Source organism: Artemia franciscana, chromosome 13 (assembly GCF_032884065.1).
Source record: "Artemia franciscana chromosome 13, ASM3288406v1, whole genome shotgun sequence".
Lineage (NCBI taxonomy): Eukaryota > Metazoa > Arthropoda > Branchiopoda > Anostraca > Artemiidae > Artemia > Artemia franciscana.
The window spans coordinates 15,641,532-15,660,755 of NC_088875.1; the positions used below are offsets into that span (position 1 = coordinate 15,641,532).

Here is a 19,224-nt window from a genome sequence, read left to right on the forward strand (position 1 = left end):
GTCCCCTCTATTGTCCTAATCAAAACTGCTTACCTCATAAGTTTCAAGCAGACATGAGCACCTTTATGCAAAAGTTGAACAGGGGGTAGGTGCCTCTGTAAATTCTGATTTATACCCCATTGTCTGTAGGTCAGACGTGTCAATCAGAGCATAAATACAATATAATATTTATGCTGTAGTATTGCTCTTACAATGCTCGTTGTCAAAACCAACCTAAGGTTGCTGCCCCCCTTCGAGTTATCCAAGCAACACATATCAACTGTTTCAGTATTATTCTATACATATTTTTGGTTTTGTTTCAAATGATTTTGTAGGTCTTTGAGGATGTTTTATGTAGGTCTAAAACCGTAAGGTTATTTGAGCGGATTAGCGGGGATTTGGAGAGCCTAACTTCGCGACAAATCTATTGTATAGGGGATTGAGAAGTGGGTTTGGTTAAATTCCGGTTGATCTTACCTGGTATTCATCAGTAAAGCAACATCCTTACTGCAAGTCGGGTGCCCTATTAAGGTCATTAGGTCATTACAAAGGTCCAAGGTCATACAAAGGTCAAGGGATCTTTCTTTATGATAAAGTCTATTCAGAATGTGTGAGTCCGGGTGGTTTTCTTAACTCATTCTTCTCTAAAAATTTGAGTACACCGACATTAAAATTCTCTGGTCCATAAATAGACCAAAAACACACAAATAAACATTTGAATTTTTATAAAAAATAATTTTAAGCTGCAAAAATAACCACAAACTAACGTTTTATCGCATCCAGATTGAACCCTAAAATTAAAAAAAAAGAAAAAACAATCTGTGCAAGGCATACTCGTTTCTTAGGTCTCCAGTACAAAAACAAAGAATAAAGTGAAAACTATAAACCATTTACAAAAAACAATAACACAATACAATTCCCATTCCTACAACTTAAATAATTGAACAGTTCATGACATTAACGGTATTAGAAAAATGACATCTGACAAAAGCAAGCCAAAAAAAAGGAGCCAGAAGCTAATATAGCACATATGACGAGGTCGGAACCTAAAATTAGACTCGGTACTAGAGTTATTGATTTCATCGTCCTAGCAGGTCAAGAAGCACCGGATTCGCCAAAGCACTAGAAACCCCTCCAACTCCCCCAAAGAGATCGGATCCGATCGGCTTATATTAATCACGTATTTATAACTTATACTTATTCTCGAACGTAGAAGAGAATCCCAGTTAGTCCAATAAGGGAAAAGACCGTTAATAAGGAAAATTGACTTGTTACCAAGTCAATTTGTGCAGATCCCTGACATACCTACCAATTTTCACCGTCCTAGCACGTCCAGAAACACCGAACTCGCCAAAGCACTGGAACCCCCCCCCCCCCAGCAACTCCTGCAAAGAGAGCGGATCTAATCTGTTTATGTCAATTACGCATCCAGTACATGTGCTCATTCTTCCCACCATCTTTCATCCCGATCTTTCCACTCTAAGCGTTTTCCAAGATTTCCAGTTTCCCCCTCCAACTCCACCAATGTCCCCGGATCCTGTCGGGACTTAGAAATAGAGCTCTGAGACACGAGTTCCTTCTAAATATCAAATTTCACTAGGATCCAATCAGCTGTTCGTAAGTTAAAAATACGTCATTTTTCTACATTTGTCGGAATTAAGCGAATTCCTCCCCACCCCAACTCCCAAAAAGAGAGCGGATCCGGTAGCTCCACCAAATAGAGCAAATCCGGTCCAGTTATACTAGTCACGTATCTAGTACTTGTGCTTATTCTTCCTATCAAGTTTTACCCCGATTTCTTCACTCAAAGCGTTTCCCAAAAATACCCGTTTCCCCCTCCAACTCCCCCCCAATGTCATTGGATATGGTCAGGATTTAAAATACAAGTTCAGAGACACGATATCCTTTCAAACATCAAGTTTCATTAAGATCCGATCACTCCTTCGTAAGTTATAAATACCTAATTTTTTCTAATTTTTCAGAATTAACCCCCACTCCAACACCACCAAAGAGAGCGGATCCTTTCCGGTTATGTCAATCACGTATCCAGGACTCGTACTTATCCTTCCAACCACGTTTCATCCCGATATCTCCACTCTATATGTTTCTATGAATTCCGGGATTTAAAATAAGAGCGCTGAGACACGAAAATTTTCTAAATATTAATTTAATTAAGATCCGATCATCCATTCGTAAGTTAAAAATACCTCATTTTTTTTCTAATTTTTCCGAATTAACCATCCCTCCACTCCCCCAGATGGTCGAATCGGAGAAATGACTATTTCTAATTTAATCTGTTTTGGTCCCTGATACGCCTGCCAACTTCCATTGTCCTAGCTTATCTGGAAGTGCCCGAACTAGCAAAACCGGGACCGACAGACAGACAGAAAGACCGACGGACACTAATTGCGATCGCTAAATGTCACTTGGTAAATACCAAATGCCATAAAAACATAAATTTTTACAACAGCATAAAACGAGAGGTCGCTGACTTGTAGAATCCCGTACACCAGGTGGCACGTAAGAAGTGTAACCAATTCGCAAACCGTCACTGAACTGTGCCAAGCGTTTCGAATACTTTGTCATGCGTGTTAATACCGTGCCAAAAGTGATAAACTGAGCAGCACGCGTTGCACTCTCGAATGTACACCAGGTAGCGGAAAGTGAGTGGCCCCTTGATATAATATATATATAAAAGGATTTATTTTTCAATCTTATTTCAATTTCGTAAAATTCATCAAATTTAAAAGTATTCATAGGAAATCATTAGCAAAATAAAATGGACACTTGTGTGATATAGCCCCTATCGCTCAAGTTGTTCATTAATTGAAGCATTTATAACCGGTTTTTTCGTTATTTTCTTTGAGCTTAGCGTGAGACAAGACAAAGAGAAATGACAGAGTAGATGGAAAGTATATAATTTGGGCTATATATTTGCACATTAGGTTCGGGGGGTGGGGTTAAAGTATTGGGACAGTTTGAAGTAAGAAACCATTCTTGCTTCATAATATGCAGGATAATTGTACCTAACAAACTAGGCATCTAGACCCGCTATACTTCACCCCCATCTAAAGTCCAAATTCATAGCCCAAGCTTGTTTATGAAATATTATATCTTTATCATACTTAGGTATGTTTCATTAGAATTTAGCATCAGAGAAACTTATTAGAAAAATATGAAATAGGGGCTATATTATACAAGTACCTTAATTTTGCTAAATTTTGGAAAAGAGGAAAATACCTATAAAATGGGTACCATCTCCCTAAAAATTACACAATTAACTTCAAGATGATTCAGAACTTTGATTCAGAGTTGTGAAGCACAAAATTTCACATTTTTCCGGAAAAGCATAGTTCCAATGGTTCTTATTTGCTTCTTTCAAACAGAAATAAAAAGTTCTAGTCTCCTTTTTAAGTAACAAAAATATTTACATTTACCACGGTTTATTTTTTCTCCATTCTCTTTCTTTATTCGTCTCCTCTCTAGACTTATTTAGCACTAAATTCCTTTCAGGCCATATTTATTATTCAATAAACGTTTTACCATCTTTTCGCAAGATCTCAATCTCATCTCCAAACAAAATCCCGTAAATCCTACCTTTCTTTATGGATGGCAGTTCATATTCAAGCTCAACAAGTACTTTTTCCTTGGCACCCCGGAAAAGTTCATTAATTTGATCGCCTCTAAGTCCATGAACTCGTTTGTCGTTGATACTCGTAATTAAATCACCGGGGGCTAGAAAATCTGACTGGCTTGTCCCCACTTGGAAAGACCCTATCCGGCTTTTTCCGTGCTCTGATTCTAAAAGAAAATGTTAATGGAATGAGTAATTAAGATATGAGTCTAAGTGTAATGCCGTTTGAATAAAAAATTGAAGCTTTCTTTATCAAAAGAAAAAAGTGATTAGTGTGTAGTGGTGCTCACGGCAAAAGAAATATCGCTTTTGACCATCGCTACTGACAAAGATCGGTGTATATGTGACCGACATATCTAGACTTTTGTACCTGTTTGCACTGTATAAATAAATTGCCTTATCCCCATTTGAGCATTCATTTGTTCATCATAGAAAGGAAATATGGTCTGGAAACAGGATACCTAGTTTATGATATTACGTCGAAAATTCAGAAAAATTTTCGGTGAGTGGGGTCAATAAAATTAAAGAAATCAGGAAGAGGGCTTAATAAAATAAAACGAAAATTTTTTGGTAATTTGGATAAGAGTAGCCCAAAAACTGAAAAAAATGAGGATTATTGGAGGGGATTTGAACCTGAGCCGCTTCATTAATGTTACGTCCCTGGTTTGTATTCTTCGAGTTTTCGAGAAAATTATAAATCAGTGATTTATTTTTCGTTTTTATAACGGGAGAAATGACGAAGATTCAGAATTTTGTCAACAAGTTTTCCTCCATTTTATTTTGGTACCGCCTTAGCCGCTCCATTTTCTCTTGGACATGGATGCTGGGTTTTTTAATTCTAGTATGTTAGAACTGGGTTTTGGCTGTGGTAAACCGCTGAAATTTGTCTGATGATAAGTAGCATCTAAAAAAGTATGAAAGATAGGAAAATTCTAAACACGTCAATAAACCCACCGTGTCGACATTAGGAGAGGTTCACTCCAATTTAAAATTTAATTTTCATGTGGATGCTAGCTTTTGACAGAGGATAGATGTACAACAATCCCGATGACCAATCTTTTTCTTACAGTGCGGGGCAATAATAGCACAAACACCCACATACAAACAAAACCTAGTAAAGTAAAAATACATATATACGTGTTATTTGAACAAAATTTTCAGCGTTGGTGGCTTCTCCTTATCAAGATTGATTATGGTGCAACTGCACTTTTATCATTGCTTTACATAAGTAGCGTACTATACGATAGTCTGGAAAGTACACCCTTATTTGGGCACTAAGACTACAGACTATATCCAATTTGGGTCATTGACCTATTTAAATACATATGTTAAATGCTTACATAATCTGCAAAATTCTTGTCTGGGTATCATTGTCAAGATAAATCCAATGACAATAATATGCTTAATTTTGTTTTTATTCAGGTTGAATGAAACCAGTTTACTTATCTATAGAAAATCTACGATAAGTGAATATAAAGCGGTAGTTTTAAATATAGTATATTAAAAGGCACCGAGAATAGAATTTTAATATCATTGAAATAAAATAGTAAAAAACTAAGTAAACAAAAAAAGATTAATAAAAAATGACATTAAAGATATTGTTTTATAGAAAAATTTACAAGAATCATATGTATACCGTTTTCATTTTGTATTTAAGAAATTTCAGAAGTTAATTTCAGTGGGACTAGAATTCACTTTCTGAAATTCACGATTTTTTGGGCAGGTTAACATGGTCTTTGGATATTTTTTTTATGTGGCCACCCCCGTAGTACTATGTGGTTGGTCATCAAAAGCAGATGGTTTATTGTATTTTTTTGATGAATATCGATTATACAAAGGAAAGATAAACACATGCATCATATTTTGTAAATATTTCGCATATTTTGACAAATATAGAACTATGAAACAAGTACTAATGACAACACTATTGAAAATGTTTGCGTGAGTTGTCATGATAGTCAGTGAAGACATTTCTTTGTACTACAAGAATAATTAAATATTGCTTATGGTGGATAAGCGAGAGTGAGACATCCAGAGATGATACCACTCAAAGAGAATGTAAACATAAAAATAATAGTCGATGACGAGGAATAATTTTTTCCTTGTGCTTGTAGAGACATATTGCCTATTGATAGATCCTATCAACACCATTTTGGTGTTAGCATTCAAATAAAAAAAAAGAAAAGAAGAAAGACCTACTGCTATACCAACATCATAAAATATATCTTGTCCATGTTCCAGAACAGTTACCTTAGTAAAAACAACGTGGTAACAGAGAGTGAAATGGAGAGCAAAATAAAAAGGCCATTGGCATATAATATAACAATGGGTAATGACGATGAGTTCATGGAAAACAAAGCGCACGTGAACATTATTACCATCATTGATCATGTACTAACAGATATAGTCAATGATCACAATACTACCAATGGCGAAATGTGTGGTGTGATTGTAGCTGAAACCATGTTAAAACTCGTGCATGACCCGAAAATAAAAAAGTGCCAATGTCAAAAGAAAACATAGAAATATTTTATGGAATAGATCCAAAGTATTCTTGTTCATTTTATGACAATATTATAAATGTCGTTATTTCAATAGAAATATTTCATGTTTTACTTTGGTATTCTTCCATTATTTGAGGTTACGCTTGCAAGTTGAACCTTAAGAATGTTCGTTGAAAAGTCGGAAATGTAAGAAAAGGAATTTTCAGAGACATACATACTACTAGCTGACTCAAAGGGGGCATAATAGAAACTAAGATAGATTACAGGGGTTTTTACTAAAGTCTGAGAGAGATGATCTGTTTTTTTTACAAAAATCCAAACAGCGAAGCAAACACCCACCCAGTAACACAGGCAGAGAGAGAGAGAGAGAGAGTGAGACAGAGACAAAAACAAATACAAACACACAGATTGAAAATTACAAAGAGCCAAAAACAGACACTGAAAAAGTAAACACCTGCCCAGACACATAAGCGCAAAGAGTGGCAGAGGCAAAAACACATACAAAATACAAATTCAGACATACAAACAGAAAAAGATAGACACTAGGACAAACAAACACCCGCCAAGACACACAGGTACAGAGAGTGAGAGAGATAAAAACAAATACAAACATACAGATTCAGACAAACAAACAGACAAAAAAGACATTGGGACAAACAAACACTCACCAAGACACAAAGGCACAGGGAATGAGATAGACAAAAACACATACAACAAACATATTCAGACATACAAACAAACAAAGACAAAAACTAGAACAAACAAAGACCCACCCAGACACAAAGGCACAGAGAGAGAGAGAGAGACATAAAACACACAGATTCAGACATATAAAAAGACAAACATAGACACTGGGATAAGCAAATACTCGCCTAGAAACATAGGCAAAGAGAGTGAAAGGGACAAAAACCTATACAATCACAGAGATTCACATATAAAAACAGACAAAGATAAATACTGAGACAAAAAGAAAAACATTCTCCCTGACACACAGGCATAGAGAGTCAGAGAGACAAAAACAAATACAAAAACAAAGATTCGAGAATACAAACAGACAAAATTAGACACCGGGACAAGAAAACGCCAGCCAAGACACACAGGCAAGGAGTGTGAGAGAAAAAAGACACATACAAACACACAAAGTCAGAAATACAAACAGAAAAAGACAGACTTTGGGACGAGCAAACAACAACCCAGACGCACAGAGAGAGAGAGCGAAAGAGACAAAAACATATACAAAAACACAGATTCAGACATACTGGGAAAAGTAAACATCCGCTAAGACACACGGGCACAGAGAGTGAGTGGCAAAGACAAATTCAAATACTCAGTTTCAGACTTACAAACAGACAAAGACGGACACTGGGAAAAACACCGGCCCAAACACACAGGCACAGAGAGTGAGAAATAAAATGCACATACAAACAGACAAAGACAGATACTGGGACAAGCAAACACTCGCCCAGACACACAGGCACATAGAGTGGGAGAGACAAATACAGATACAAACATATAAAGGCAGATAATGGGACAAGCAAACACTCGCCCAGGAAAACAGGCAGAGAGAGTGAAAGAGACGAAACATACAGAAACCCGCAGATTAAGACATACAAACAGAAAAATGCGAAAAACAGAGAGTAAGAAATAAAATGCACATACAAACAGACAAAGACAGATACTGGGACAATCAAACACTCGCCCAGGCACACAGGCACAGAGAGTGAGAGAGACAAATACAGATACAAACATACAAAGGCAGATAATGGGACAAGCCAATACTCGCCCAGGAAAACAGGCAGAGAGGGTGAAAGAGACGAAAACATACACAAACCCGCAGATTAAGATATACAAATAGAAAAATGCAGATACTGGGACAAGCAACCACCCGCCCAGACACAGAGACACAGAAAGTGAGAGAGACAAAAACACACACAAACACAAACATTAAGATGCACAAATAGACGAAGACAGACACTGGGACAAGTAAACACTTGTTCAGTCACAAAGACACAATGAGAGAGAAAAAAGATTTATATGAAAAAAAGGTTGCGACTGTAGGCGGCTGTCTGAAGGTACCTGGGTTCGCTTAGAAATTAACTGGCTATTTGCTAGTCTCTCACTCAGCCTGTGTGTCTTAACAGGTTTTTTCTTGTCCCAGTGTTGGAATTTTTCTGTTTGTATATATGAATTTCTGTGTTTATATATGTTTTTGACTCTCTCACTCTCTGTGCCTGTGTTTTTGAGCGGGTGTTTGCTTGTGCAGGGAGAAATTAACTTTGTCTGTTTAATATGTCTTTGTCTGTTTGTATGTTTGAATCTGTGTGTTTGTATGTGTTCTTGTCTCTCTCATTCTATGTGTCTCTGTGTCTGGGCACAAGTTTGCTTGTCCCAGTGTTTGTCTTTATGTGTTTGTGTGTCTGAATCTGTGTGTTTCTATGTGTTTTTGTATCTCCACTCTCTATGCCTCTGGGTCTGGGCAGATGTTTGGTTGTCACAGTATCTGTCTTTGTCTGTTTTTATCTCTGAATGCATGTATTTGTATGGTTTTTTCCCTCTCACTCTCTGTGCCTGTGTGTCTTCACGGGTGTTTGCTTGTCCCAAAGTATGTATTTGTCTGTTTGTAATTGTAAATCTGCATGTTTGTGTGTCATTCTCTCTCTCTTACTCTCTGTGCCTAAGCGTCTGGTGGGCGTTTGCTTGTCCCAGTGTCTGTCTTTGTCTGTTTGTATAATTGAATCTGTGAGTGTTTGTATGTGTTTTTGTCTCTCTCACTTTCAATGCCTGTGTGCCTGACCGGGTGTTTGTTTGTCCCAGTGTGTCTGTCTTTGTCCGTTTGTGTATCTGAATTTGTGAGTTTGTATGTGTTTTCGTCTCTTTCAGTCTCTGTGTCTGTGTGTTTGGGAGGATGTTTGCTTGTCCCAGTGTCTCTATTGGTCTGTTTGTAATTCTGAATCTGTGTGTCTGTATTTGTTTTGTCTCTCTTGCTCTCAGTTCCTCTGTGTTTCGGCTGGCGTTTGCTTGTCAAAATGTCTGTCTTTGTCTTTTTTATGTGTATTTGTCTCTCTTACTATCCGTGCCTGTTTGTCTCGACGGGTGTTTACTTGTCCCAATATCTGTCTTTGTCTGTTTGTACGTCTGAATCTCTGATTATGTACGTGTTTTTGCATCTCGCTCTCTGTAACCTTGTGGCTGGGCGGGTCTTTGCTTGTTCCAGTGTCTGTCTTTGTCCGTTTGTATGTGTATTATCTCTATCAATCTCTGTGCCTGTGGGTTTGGGTGGGTGTTTGCTTGTCCCAGTGGCTGTATTTGTCTGTTTTTAAGTCGGTATCTTTGTATTTATATCTTCTTTTGTCTCTCTCACTCTCTGTGCCTTTGCGTCTGGGCAGGTGTTTGCTTGTCCCTGTATCAGTCTTTTTTTGTTTGTATGTCTGAATCTTTGTGGTTGCATTTGTCTTTGGCTCTCTCACTCTCCATGCCTTTGTGTCTCGGTGGGTGTTTACTTGTCCCAGTGTCTGTTTTTGTCTGTTTGTATATCTAAATTTGTGTGTTTGTATGTGTTTTGTATCACTCACTCCCTGTGCATGTGTGTCTGGGCGGGTGTTTAATTGTCCCAGTGTCTGTATTTATCTGTTTGAATATCTGAATATCTGTGTTTGTATTTGTTTTTGTCTCTTTCACTCTCTGTGTCTATGTGTTTGGGTGATGCACCTAAATGAACCTAACTTAAATGAAATTATTTGAACAAAGGCAGGGATTGTAGGTTGAATGTAGATACCAAGGTTCAGGTAGAAATTAACCTTGTGTGTATACTCTGTCTTTATCTTTTCGTATGTCTGAATCTTTGTGTTTGTGTATTTTTGACTCTCCTGCTCTCTGTGCCTGTGTGTCTAGGGGGGTGTTTGCTTGTCCCAGTGTCTATCTTTATGTGTTTGTATGTCTGAATTTGCGTGTTTGTATGTGTCTTCTCTCTTTCACCCTCTGTGCATCTGTGTCTGGGCGGGTCTTTGCTTGTTCCAGTCTATGTCTTTGTCTGTTTGTATCTCTGAATCTTTCTCTTTGTGCGTTTTTTTGTCTCTCTCACTCACTATATCTGTGTGTCAAAGCGGTTTTTTGCTTTTCCCAGTGTCTGTCTTTGTCTGTTAGTACGTCTGAATCTGCATGTTTGTGTGTTTTTTTTCTCTCACACCCACTGCTTCTGTGTTTCTGGGCGGGTGTTTGATCGTCCTAATGTCTGTTTTGTCCGTTTTTATATCTGAATATGTGTATTTGTATTTATTTTTGTCTCTCTCACTCTCCCTCTACCTGTTTGTCTGTGCGGGTTTTTACTTGGCTGGGTGGGTTTTGGAAAGAAATCCAGCTCATCTCACTCAGACTTTTGTTAAAAGCCCTGTTAACCTACACTACTTTCTAATATGCCCGCTTTGAGCACGCTAGTAGTAATTATGTCTCAGAAAATTTCTTTTCTTAAGTTTCCAGCTTTTAATAAAAATTCTGAACGTTCGACCTGCTAGAGTATCCTAAAATAATGGAAAAATAACAAAGTAGCGCAAAAAATATTTCTATTGAAATAACAACATGAATAATATTATCATAAAATAAAAAAAAGAACAATTTCAATCTATTCCATAATGTACTTCATTATGTTTTCTCTTGACATTGACACTTTTCCGCTTGGAGTCATACACGAGTTTTAACATGGTTTTAGCTACAATCCCACCACACACATTACGTCATTGGTGGTACTGGGATCGTTGACGATGTCTGTTGGTATATGATCATTGGTGGTAATAATGATCACATTCGCTTTGTTTGCCATCAAATAACCTTTACATTCCACTGTTATTTTGTATGCCAATCTACTTTTTATTCTCTTTTTGACTTCACTGTCTATTACCAAATTATTTTTATATAGGTAACAGTTCTAGCACCTAGACAAGTTATTTTTTATGATATTGGTGTATGAGTAGGCCTCTGTTTTTCTCTTTGCTTTTTTTAATGTTAATATCAGACCAGGGTTGATAGGATCTATCAATCCTGGTTATGTTGATAGGTAATGTTTAACCACAAACACTAGCAAGAAGGTGTTTCTCATCATCGAATATTATTTTTATGTTTACGTTCTCTTTGGGTGGTATCATCTCTGGATATCTTACTCTCGAATATCCACCATCAGCAATATGGAATTGTGCCGGTAGTCCAAAAAATCTAATGTCATGACAACGCACGCATACATTTCCAATAATGTTATCACTAGTACTTGTTTCGTAGTTCAAATAATTGTCTTTGTCAGCATTCAAAGCAACGATGATTTAATCATGTGCACATACTTTCTTGGAATATTTCACCTTCACTTTTCCTTAAAAATACAATGCAAGTGTATATCCTTCCAATGTACAATTGATACTGATAAAAAAATACAGTAAACCATCTACTCTCGATGACCAGCCACAAAATACTACAGGGACGGCCATATAAAAAATAAATCAAAAACCAAGTCAAAAAGAAATTCACCAGTGATATTTTTGAAATACAAAATGAAAATGCTATACATGTTATACTTGTAAGCGTTTTTTGTTCCAGAAAAACCATATTTGAAATTTCATTTTTATTTTAATTTTTGGACTATTTCTTGTTATTTAATATGTAAACTGCCATTACTCAACTCAAATATAAAAAAAATATTCATACAATTGTCACTGGATTACCTTGGTAATCATGCCCAGACAAGAATTATGCAAATTATGTAAGGGTTCTGTAAGGGTCTGTAAGTAGGTCAATTATTTAAATTGGATATAGTCTGTAGCTTTAGTGCCCAATAAGAATGTAAGCTTCATACTACTGTATAGTATACTACTGACATAGTGAAGGCAAAAATCAGTCAGTATTCTAGTTATCGTTTGGGCCCACATTATAGTTTTGGGCGTTGCTTTTATCAGGGATTATTTTTCATTTTTAGATTTGTTGCTTTTTTTGCTCTTCTTTAGTATCTTACTCCACTATTTACATGTACCGTAGAGTGGGTTAAAAGTAAATTACTATCATTGTTATCATTATCGTTATACTCTCTTCCTAAGAAATGTTAAGATTTCCTTCAAAATAGACAATGCATTTGCTTGTATGATTATACTTGTAGACTAGTAGGGATACGATTATATTTTATAAGTAGTAGGAATAATCTAAATTCGACACGGCCAGTAAGGTACTAGAATTAATCAATTTTTCAGGTACTTTTGAAAGAAAAAAAGAATGAAAAGATTACATTAAACAACATACACAATTTGAATACGCATTCTAAGTATTAAAATGAGTGCTATAATCCCATTGGGCTCTTTTTGTAATATCAATTCCCTCTTTTCGAGCCGATAATACCAATACTTAAGCGAATGTTAGAAAAGAAAGCCTAATAATCTCACATTTTTTACTCATTGCTGTATTTATCTGTTGGAGTTACACCAAAATTTGAATCATTATAAAGATTGCGACACCTGATTTGCTGTTTTGTAATGATTTTTTAAAACTCTTATAGAAAAACAAAACCTGAGCTTTTTTATGTAGACATAGTATAAACTATTCTACCTAGGAAAAAATTCTGCACAGCGAAGCATTTAAAAAAGCTTCCTTGCAAAGAAGCGAAAACACCTTTAAAATTGTCTTTGTCTTCTTGAAAAAGGGCAGGAAAGAATCGCTTCCAAGATTCTAGGAGTGCTGAGTCTACTTTCTTAATTTATTGCTTGGCGGCATTGGTTCATTTGAGTGGGGTGAAATGGATATTCTTTTAAAAAACAGAAATTATAAGTGGAAGCCAGAGGAAATCACTCTCTCAGCTGTTTTAGACAAATCAAACCTGAGGCATTTTATCTTCAGTGTCTCTGGGAGCAATTTTTTCGCTTCTGTTCTTTTTAAAGAGAAATACTTTGTGGTATCTGTTTCAGCGAAATGAAATGAATATTCATAAAAAATTAACAGAAATAACTTCAAATAGAAGCCACAGGAAATCATGTTCAACTGTTTTAGACAAATTAAATCAAATACTTTTACCATTATTTCATCTGGATTTTTTTTTATTTAGCATAGTAGTTTTTTCACTGCTACTCCTTTTAGAGTGAAATTCTGTTTGGGTAGCTTTTTGAATGGAAATAAGTGGATATTCACCAAAAGTGGAAATAAAAAGTGAAAAAGTGCCAAATTATACCATGCTTTTTTGGTTAAATTTTGGCAAATTAGATTAGACGAAGCTAATTTAGACAAATCAATCGTGATGCCTTCAATGTAGTCGGAAAGAATTTTGTACGATGAAACAACGCTTTAGCTTCACCTAATATTCTCTGGGGGAAGCGGAGTGGAATAGATATTCTTAAAAAGAAAGAAAAAGTTCTATAAATTGAAGCCAATTCAAATCACTCTCTCAGGTGTTTTAGACAAATCAAACACCAGGCATCAGTGTCTCTGGGAGGTATATGTTCGCTGACTTGAATGAAATGAATATTCATAAAATGAAAAAAAAGAATGCAGATATAAGCCATAGGAAATCGTTCTCCTAACTGTTTTAGACAAATTAAATTTAAATACTTTTACCATTATTTCATCTGAATTTTTTTTTATTTAGCATAGCAGTTTTTTCACTGCTACTCCTTTTAGAGTGAAACACAGTTAGGGTAGCTTTTTGAATGAAAATAAATGAATATTCACCAAATGCGGAAATAAAAAGGGAAATAGTGCCAAATTATATCATTTTCTATTGGCCAAATTTAGACAAATCAAATTAGACAAAGCTACTTTAGACAAATCAAACGTGATGCCTTCAATGCAGTCGAAAGCAATTTTGTATGGTGAAACAATGCTTTAGCTTCGCTCTAATATTCTCCGACGGAAGGGGGGTGGAATGGATATTCTTAAAAAGAAAGAAAAAGTTCTATAAATTGAAGCCAATTCAAATCACTCTCTCGGGTGTTTTAGACAAATCAAACTCCAGACTTCAGTGTCTCTGGGAGCTATATTTTCGCTGATTTGAATGAAATGAGTATTCATAAAATGAAATAAAAAGAAAAAAGAATGCAGATATAAGCCATAGAAAATCGTCCTCCTAACTCTTTTAGACAAATTATATCTGAGGCTTTTAGTTCTTCTGGAATCTTTAAATTTAATACAGAAATTTTTTCGCTTCTGTTCTTTTAAGAGAGAAATACTTTTCTATTTATTTGAGCGATATGAAATGGATAATCTTAAACAAAGATAAAAGAAAAAACTGCAAATAGAAGCCAGAAGAAATCATTCTCCAAAGTGTTTTAATCAAGTTAAATCTGAGGCTTTTTCTGTTATTTCCTCTGGATTTTTTTTTCATTTTTTTCAATTTTTTCTGAAGACGAATCAAATTTAGACGAAGTTATTGAAGACAAATCAAACGTGATGCCTTCAATGTAGTCGGGAGCAATTTTTTGGGTTGAAACAATGCTGTAGGTTTGACAAATATTCTCTGAGGGGGTGGAATGGATATTTCTAAAATAAAAGAATGAAAAAGTTCCATAAAAGGAAGTAAATTCAAATTACTCTTTCAGGTAAATTAGACAAACCTAACCCGAGGCTTCAGCGTCTGGGAACTTTATTTTTGCGTCTATTCTTTTTAGAAGCAAGTTTTGTTTGTTACTCATTTGATATGAGCGAAATGAATATTCATAGGAAAAAGGAAAAAGATTGCGGTTAAAGGCAACAGGAAATCGCCGACTTTTACCTTAATTTCCTCTGTTTTTTTTTTTTTTTTTTTTTTTTTTTTTTTAATTTAGTAGAGCAATTTTCCTTTCTATTCTTTAAGAGAGAAATATTATTTGGTAGCTGTGGAATGAAATGAATATTCAGGAAAGAAAAAACAGCAAGTGCCAGAGGATAATATTTTCCAAGCTGTTTTAGAAAAAATTAAGGTTTCTACTTTCTAAATGTTTGGAAGCAACTTTTAGGTTGAAAAAATGTTGCAACTTTGTCTATTATTTTCTGAATGGGGTGGAATACATATTTGTGAAAAAGGAATGAAAAAGTTATATAAATTGAAGCAAATTCAAGTCACTCTAGCAGACGTTTTAGACTGATCAAACCAGAACTTCAGCATCTTCTGGAGCTATATTTTTGCTTTTCAAACAGTTTGTGATAACGAACTGTAGTAAGGAGCTACCCTAGAATGTCGCAAGAGGGCTCATTCTAACGGAAATAAAAGGTTCTAGTGCCCTTTTTAAGTGACCAAAAAAATTGGAGGGCATCCAGGCCCCCTCCCACGCTCACTTTTTTCCCAAAGTCAACGGATCAAAATTTTGGGATAGCCATTTTTTTCAGCATAGTCGAAAACCATAGTAACTATGTCTTTGGGGATGACTTACTCCCCCACAATCCCTGGGGGAGGGGCTGCAAGTTACAAACTTTGACCAGTGTTTACATATAGTAATGGTTATTGGAAAGTGTACAAACGTTTTCAGGGGGATTTTATTTTGTTTGGGGGTGGGGCTGAGGGGAGGGGGCTATGTTAGAGGATCTTTCCTTGGAGGAATCTGTCATGGGGGAAGAAAAATTCAATGAAAAGGGCGCAGGATTTTCTAGCATTACTATAAGAAAACAATAAAAAAAAAACATGAAAACGTTTTTTCAAATGAAAGGAAGGAGTAGCATTGAAACTTAAAACGAACAAAGATTATTACGCATATGAGGGGTTCTCATATGATACTCATAAAATACTTTAGCATAAAGAGCGAGGTATTTAGGAGGAGATAAATACCTCGCTCTTTATGCTAAAGTATTTTTATTAATTTCAACTATTTATTCTACGGCCTTTCTGATTCAGGGGGTCATTCTTAAAGAATTGGGACAAAACTTATGATTTGGTGTAAAGAGCGAGGTATTAACGAGGGTACAAACCCCCTCGTATACATAAAAAAATATAAGATTATGAAAGTTTGTTACGTAAGTTAATTCTTAAGTTACGTATATTTTTTACTAATAAAAACATTCGTTAAAAATTAAAAGTTCTAGTTGCCTTTTTAAGTAACCGAAAAATTGGAGGGCAACTAGACCTCCTTCTCCACCTCTTATTTCTCAAAATCGTCTGATCAAAACTAACAGAAAGCCATTTAGTCAAAAAAAGAATTCATATACAAATTTCATTTTAATTATTTTTGTGCAGAGAGCCAAAACCAAACATGCATTAATTCAAAACGTTCAGAAATTAAATAAAAAAAAACTAATTTTTTTAGCTGAAAGTAAGGAGCGACATTAAAACTTAAAACGAACAGAAATTACCCCGTATATGAAATGGATTGTCTCCTCTACAATCCCTCGCTCTTTACGCTAAAGTTTGACTCTTTGCCACAATTCTACTTTATAAAACAATTAAAAGCTTTAGCGTAAAGAGCGAGGGATTGCGGAGGGGACAGCCCATTTCATATACGGAATAATTTCTGTTCGTTTTAAGTTTTAATGTCGCTCCTTACTTTCAGCTAAAAAAATTAGTTTTTTTATTTAATATTATTTTAAGAAGAAAGCACTGTTTGTTAGTCATTTGATTGGAATGAAATGGATATAAGAAAGAAAATTACAAGAAAAATACAAATAAAGGCCAAAGGAAATCGCTTTCCTAGCTGTTTTAGACAAATAAATTAAATCGTAGGTTTATACCTTAGTGTCTTTTACAGCATTTTTTTTTTAACACTTTTGTGATGGAGTTTAATAATCTCTAAGTGAAATGTTAGAAAAAAGCACTGTTTGCTAGTCATTTGATCGGAATGAAATGATAACTAATAAAGAAAAGTACAAGAAAAGTTCTATTTTTTAATACTGTTGTGACGGAGTTTAATAATCTCTATATGAAATGAGTGGTTAGAATGAAATCAGTGTTCTTGAACACTGATTTCCATTGGCCTAATGGACAAAGTAAAGCAAATGAAATGATACGGTGTCTTTAAACAAATGAAACGTATCTGTTTTTCTGTTGTTGATGGAGTTTGGCTCTTTTGTTTCTCCATTGAATTTGAAAGGCACTTTGATTAACTCGAAGCGGTAACTTCTTTTCGCTTCGATTCCTTTTAGAGTAAAACACTTTTTTGGTCCCCTTGACTCAATAGCTTAAGGAGATGTTTCAAACTTTTAAGAAAAAGTCTTCATCCCTTTTTGGACAAAGCAATGTTTAGGAGACAAAAGCCTGTCTTTAGTGAGTATGCTGTCTTTTGATTTATCCCGTTACTTAACCGTGACTAGATCCGAGATCCGAGATTCTACTAGAGCCAATAATGCAAAAATTGTTAGACAGATACAAGAGACACATTTGGTTACCCCACATCCCTTGCCTCTAAAAACAAAGTATGTCACAAGTCGGTCCCTAGATATTGCAGACATACCCTTTTTATAGCCTTGATACATAGCTGCTTTCGATTAATCTCTACCCCTCCCCAAAGTCAAATCTCAAGGTCAAATTGGCCCTCCAGAGCCTTTGAAAATTTAATTCGACCTCTTAATATATTCCTGAAATATGGAGATACGCTATTTTAAATAGCTTCGGCGAAATAAGTCTATTATTAACTCTGGTGCATGTGATTGCTATAAATCTACATCACAACTTTACCGGGAATAGATCATAGTCCAACAGGGGCTTACAGTGCCAAAACTTCCAAGAAAAATGAGAGACCCAAATCTTTAAACCCTTCCTTTCTGCTCCTACAAAACTCCCAAAGAGTTTCGACATTATTCCCTACTCTGTTCTAAGGATATTACAAATACACCGTTTTGGTCACTTCACGACACATAGCGTTTTTTGATTTACCTTGATAATTAACTGTGAATAGACAATAAGTTCTATAGGTGGTTTTTAGTGTAAAAACGTTTAGGTAGATCGGAAGAATATTTTAGTCCCCCTGTCCCTCTCCCCCAAGTCAAACGTTAGTTCTATTTACCCCCCCCCTCCCAAACTCACTGATATTTTCAACGTATTACCCCAAGCCATTCCTGAGATGTTGCAGCTATGCTATTCTGATAACTTAGTGCCAAGTAGTGATTTTTCATTTACCAAGCTAATTAGATATGAATAAATTTTTATTCCCATAGGGGATTATACTGCGAAACAAAATAGGCGCATCAGAGACATAAGATTTTTAGCTGCTACCCAAAAACAAACTTTGAAGTTCCCTTGCCCATCCCCCATTCCCCTTCGTTTTCCTACACTTTCTAGATTTTACACCCTCCTGCAAAACTTACGTATATGCCTGCTGTAGCAATTCAAAAGGCGATATGTTATGAATTATTGCTTGTACAAGAGAAAAGAGAAACTGAAAAATATGATCTGGGGTTTTCAATTGCTAGTGATGTCTTTGATGTTTTCACAGGGTATGTTTTATTCAGCCTTCAAGATAAGACGAACACAGATTTGAGTTCAAAAGCTCAGAATTTCCTTTATTTCTGCTTTCTAGAAGAAGTGAAACTTATTTTTAGAAAAAAAAATAAAAACTCTAATTATCTTGAGGTTCTAAATAAGATATCGAACTGAAGACTAGATCAAATGACTGATTGTATTTTGTTTAAAAGAGTGACTTACAATTCTACTTTTACCGAACTTTTACCAAAGTGTCACAAAACACTGTTTGAATTACCACCGCCAATATACCGTTTAGTATACCTTTAAAATTACTGTAGTCTACGTATCAACGTATGTTTCGGTAGATTGAAATGAAGATCCAAATCTACATAATCTACTATATTGTGAAAAAAAAAAAAAAATGATCAGTGCCTTCTGTATTTTTGCCTTTAATCTTCTGAAAAATTATTCAATAAGATCAAATTGTTAGAAACTCCAAAGATGTAGTAAATTGAATTTGATCTTTAAATCATGGTCTATAAAAGTGTTTGGGCCCCCTTTTCAAGCTCAAAGGAAAGCAAAAAAAAATTAACATTTGGAAACACTTTTTATGTTTAAACAGTTCCAAACCTCTAAAACTTACTTTACGTAGCTAAGTAAACCGGCTTCCAAAATGACTTTACAGCAACCCAAGATTTATATCGTTCTCAAATGCCACCTATGAAGTAAATACACAACTGCAGATTCAAGCACGGATGAAGACGGGGCAGAATATTCTTATGTAC

General features: G+C 35.4%; 1 protein-coding gene across 8 annotated transcripts in view; it reads right to left on the bottom strand.

Annotated features, from left to right (window-relative positions):
• Positions 1-19,224, bottom strand: part of LOC136034577 (glutamate receptor-interacting protein 2-like) — a 353,116-nt gene that overhangs the window by 188,278 nt on the left and 145,614 nt on the right. For all 8 annotated transcript variants that reach the window (XM_065715826.1, XM_065715825.1, XM_065715828.1 and 5 more), the window contains one exon: positions 3,577-3,780. In XM_065715826.1, coding sequence (XP_065571898.1) covers positions 3,577-3,780 — 204 coding nt within the window. The remainder of the gene's footprint in view (positions 1-3,576; positions 3,781-19,224) is intronic.